Source organism: Mesitornis unicolor, unplaced genomic scaffold (genome assembly GCF_000695765.1).
Source record: "Mesitornis unicolor isolate BGI_N332 unplaced genomic scaffold, ASM69576v1 scaffold9963, whole genome shotgun sequence".
Taxonomy (NCBI): domain Eukaryota; kingdom Metazoa; phylum Chordata; class Aves; order Mesitornithiformes; family Mesitornithidae; genus Mesitornis; species Mesitornis unicolor.
The window spans coordinates 19,775-24,024 of NW_010172573.1; the positions used below are offsets into that span (position 1 = coordinate 19,775).

Here is a 4,250-nt window from a genome sequence, read left to right on the forward strand (position 1 = left end):
GAGGAAGCTGTCCAGCGCCGAGCAAACGCACGTGTTCCACAAGACCCGCACCACAACGCTTGAGCTTCGCGTTGAGACATCAAAAGTCTTCCTGAGGAGAAGACAGGAGACACTGACTGCAAACGAGATCTCCTTCACGCAGAGGGAAACTGGGTCGTGTTGACATGATCTGCTCCTGACAAATCCGTGTCGACTGCCACTCATCTCATTATCTCCCGTCAGCCCTCACCAGCGGTGGTTTGGTCAATTCCCAGGGAAATCTGGGGCGAACGGCGCTGCCAGGTGTGCAGTTCCCCAGCTCCTCGGGGAACGCTCAGCACCGCATCCATGCTGTTCCTCCCCGCTCTCCGCACGCTCACAGAGAGCAGGGCCAGGCCTGAGGAGCACTGCTCCCTTCCCCAGGTCGCCACTGTGAAACGCCCATTTCCATGCTGCTGTGTCCATGGAGGACGCACTCTCCCCACTGCATCGCTCTGGTCTCACACTTAAGTTCAGCGAAGATGAAGGCCAAGAAGGTTTTGTGCTCCTCAATGCCCCACACTGTGGCTCATGGCCTTCCCGGGGCTGTGCTGCTGACCAGCTCCTTCCTTGTGGCCTTTTTCACATAGATCAGCTTTTGTGAGTGCTTCAGGTCTGGGCAAAGGGCCTTACATACCCTTTAAGAGATTTAATAAACACACAACACTCACATCTGTCATATTTCACAGAGTGTGCTTTTGCTTAGGGTCACGCAATCCCACGCAACACGAGACTGAAAATCACCTACAGCCAAGCCAAATCTGCGCCTCTGGGTTGAAGAATGGGAAGCGACAACCAGAGCAACCCCAGAGAGGGCAGCCCGGGCTGAGCCATGAGCTTCACCAAGCACCAAATCCCAGCCTGCTTTCTTCAGCAGTCTGGACACATCTTCCAGTGGCTGCCCTGAGGTGAAAGGCCACATTTCCCCTTTTGCTGTAACAGCCACAGTATCTGTTTGGCTGGGGCTCACCATGAGACAGCCCCAGCACGGCAGGGGAGGCTGGAGGAAGGGTCTCTGCAGATGGAGAGCCATCGGACCAAGCAACTTCTGCACCCTGACTGCACTGCCTACAGAAATGGGGAGTCAGAACGGCTCCATCCCAGGTCAGCACCACCTCCAGTGCCTTAATTTCCACACCGATGCAGTCAGCAACTGCCAGCTGAGGACAAGGCCCTCTCCAGAGCAGGGCAATCGTGCAGCTCTTTCTGCTCCAATGCTGACAAGATTCCTCCCACTCACCTCTGCAAGACAGCAACCATCTTCTGGGAAAGACAGAGCAACCCAATGCCTCCAGAATTAACCCATCTGAGGATTTTGCAAGGAGAAACCTATCAGATTCCACTGCAACAACGCAAGCAGTGTTGTGCGTCTGTGGTTTCTGTTTCGGGACGTCACAGCAGACAGTGAGCAGTGAACAGAGCACAACTGCAGGGTCTGCCTCTCTGCTCTGCCTTTCTGCACCAAGATCCTCCTGCCAGAGCCACCAGGACCATGGTGCAGAAGCAGGCTGACAGCCCCCCAGGTCTTAACAACACAGAGTGGTGTGTCACGATGTGCTTAACCCACACCCTGAGTGCTGGTCGCTGCCACAACGTGCAGCCCCTTCTCCCTTCTCCCTTTTCTCTCCCAGTGCTGGTTCCACTGCGCGGGCAGTGCCCCAGAGCACGGGCGAGCTCCAACCCACGGCCCCAGCACCAGCCCGGGGCTGTGAGCAGGGACACGGGGGCAGCCACAGCTCAAACTGCATGAGTGCATCATGGAGCTGCATCCAGACACTTCGCCCTGGGCTCCTGCTGACAGCGATGTGTGAAACAGTCACTAAAGGAAGGAGTTCTGCAGACCCCTGCTTGGCAACCTCCCGCTTGTCTTTCCTAGATTAAAGAAAAAGAGGGACCAACACCCACCTGTCCATTTACTCTGGTCCTTGTCCCCTCCGCTGTCTTGCTCCTTGGCAGGCTCTTCAGCATCACCGGCCGTTTCATTGGGCCCTTCCACATCTTCAATGGATTCTTCTGAAACAAGAGAAGCACAAAGGGTAACATAAAAATGGAAACCACACAGGAGAGTGAGTAACTGCCCCTGAGCAATGGAGCAACAGCCAACACTGAAGGTACCAATGCCAACCAGTGTTCTCCCAGCACCTCCTGCTACCCGGCCAAGAAGAACAAGTGAGAGATGAAGATGAAATGAAAAATCTCGCCTACTTCTACCGCTTACAGCTGCCGACATCCCCTGCGGTGCAATGTACAGTGAAACATTTCCCTGGTCTGAGAAGGCTCTACCAACCACAACATGGATTAGAGAAGTGCCAGAGACTGAGCACAGCCTCCTGCACCTTCCTCCTCATCCCCACCTCAAGCTCTTTGGGCTGAATGGTGCTGTGCAGTGCTGACCCCTGTCACCAGGACCCCCAGCTCACAACCACCACCACCACTCACTCCTGCTCAGACCACAAGGAGCAGCACTGTCTTCTGTGGACACAGCCCCGGCACAAGGCATGGGGAGAGGCTGCTGGGGTCTTATTTTCATCCCAGTCATGGGTTGAGTTTGAGCACCCAGGCAGCATCGCACAGGTGCAGAAAGGAGAGAAAACACCCAGGGAAGTGGAGTACTGAGAACAAAACACAAAGTGCCGCTCTCCAGCCGTCACCCAGCGCAGCAGTGTGCCCAGGAGCATGTCGACACGGCGCGGTGCAGCCCCACATGACACGGGGACACGGGGAGCCACGGTTACGGCTGCCAGAGCTTGCACCAGGGTGGTACCACCTCACGTCTGGGGTACTTCATTACCACCTCACATCTGGGGTATTTCACTCGTTCTCATCTCACATCTGGGGTACTTACATACAGTGTGTGCAGCTCGACAGCACCATGTAATTGACGAGGGCTGCATCAACACAGGGAAGAGAGGGTACTTTTAAGCCATTATATCCTCTTTGAGGCAGGATAGGTCATAATTTTAACTTGCATTATACGGTCATGGTAAATCCTAGGCTATCCTGAGGCTTTATTATCTGAACTGCCTAACCAGTGAAAGCACCACCCCTATCCTCCCACTAACAAAGACAGGGATAGAAATCAGGATTAAAAATATATATATTAGGGGACTGCAGATACTCAGCAGCGCCCTGGGAGAATGTGACAACTCAGATCAGGGAGGAACTTGTAAAAGCATCCAGAGATCAGCACCGATACCAAGTGGAAGTCCTGTGATTTATACGCTGCCTCTCCTTCACTCTTCTAAAAGCTGGAAGCTCTGGAGAGCACAGGGATCCCAATGGTCCTGGCCTGGGAGAATGGGACCCCGAGGGAGGGGTGCGATGGGCAAAGCACCCAACATGGGGGGGTCCCAAATGGCTGATGCAGGGGTGGGATGAGCGGTCTGCCCTGCGAGTGGCCGCGTCTGCGGGAGGGAAAGGCTGCGAACTCAGCAGCTGCAGTCACGTTCCAGAAATTAAAATTCCAAAATTTTTCCCACCCTGGGGAAAAAAAAATCCCAAACAACAAACCACCCCCGCTCCCCAAACCACCCTGCAGCCTTCAATGCACTGCCACACAGGGCGAGAGCCAGCAGAGCCTGGCCGGTTTTATGAGAAACCTGCCTGAAGGGGTGGGTGTCTGTTGTTTTATTCAAACCTTCGCCTCACCCTCTCCCCACACACCCAGCACTCCCCGGGGCCTGCTCCGGGCCCTCGGGCAGTCTGTGCCGGCCCCACTGCCCCTGGCCTGGAGCAACCCGGCCTTGAGCACTTTGAGCACGGGGTCCCCAGCCCGGAGTCCCCTTAGCCCGGAGCCCCTCGAACCGGAGCCCCCTCCCCAGCCCGGTCCGGCCCAACAACAAAGGCCCCGGCGCGGCCGCATTCCCGGCTGCGGCCCGGAGGTGTCAGCATCGGCATGGGAGGAGGAGGAGGCCGAGCCAGCTGCGGGCCCCGCCGCTGTCTGGGCTCTAACCTGAGCATGTGGAAATAATACACGTCTTCAAGTGCACTGTCTGGTTCGAGGGGAATAAAATAGGACATTCATAAGCAGTTACACCATCTGTCTTTATACCATCATCATCATCAACAAGGGAAAAAATAGCTCTTTAAAATGGATGAAAGCCCAGGCTGACAGTAACCGGAAAAATGTGAGCTATGAATACCAATAACGGTAGAAAATGATTAAAAAACAAGGCTACAAACGGCAAATGCTCCTGTCCCGCTGGGCCTTGCATCCCAGCATGGGCCCCAGC

General features: G+C 55.3%; 1 protein-coding gene across 1 annotated transcript in view; it reads right to left on the reverse strand.

The window, feature by feature from the left end:
• LOC104537530 (zinc finger homeobox protein 3-like) overlaps positions 1–4,250 on the reverse strand; it is a gene marked incomplete at its 3' end in the record, with an annotated part of 68,982 nt that overhangs the window by 19,768 nt on the left and 44,964 nt on the right. The window contains exon 3 of the mRNA XM_010180435.1: positions 1,936–2,031. Within this exon, the coding sequence (XP_010178737.1) occupies positions 1,936–2,031 (96 nt within the window). The remainder of the gene's footprint in view (positions 1–1,935; positions 2,032–4,250) is intronic.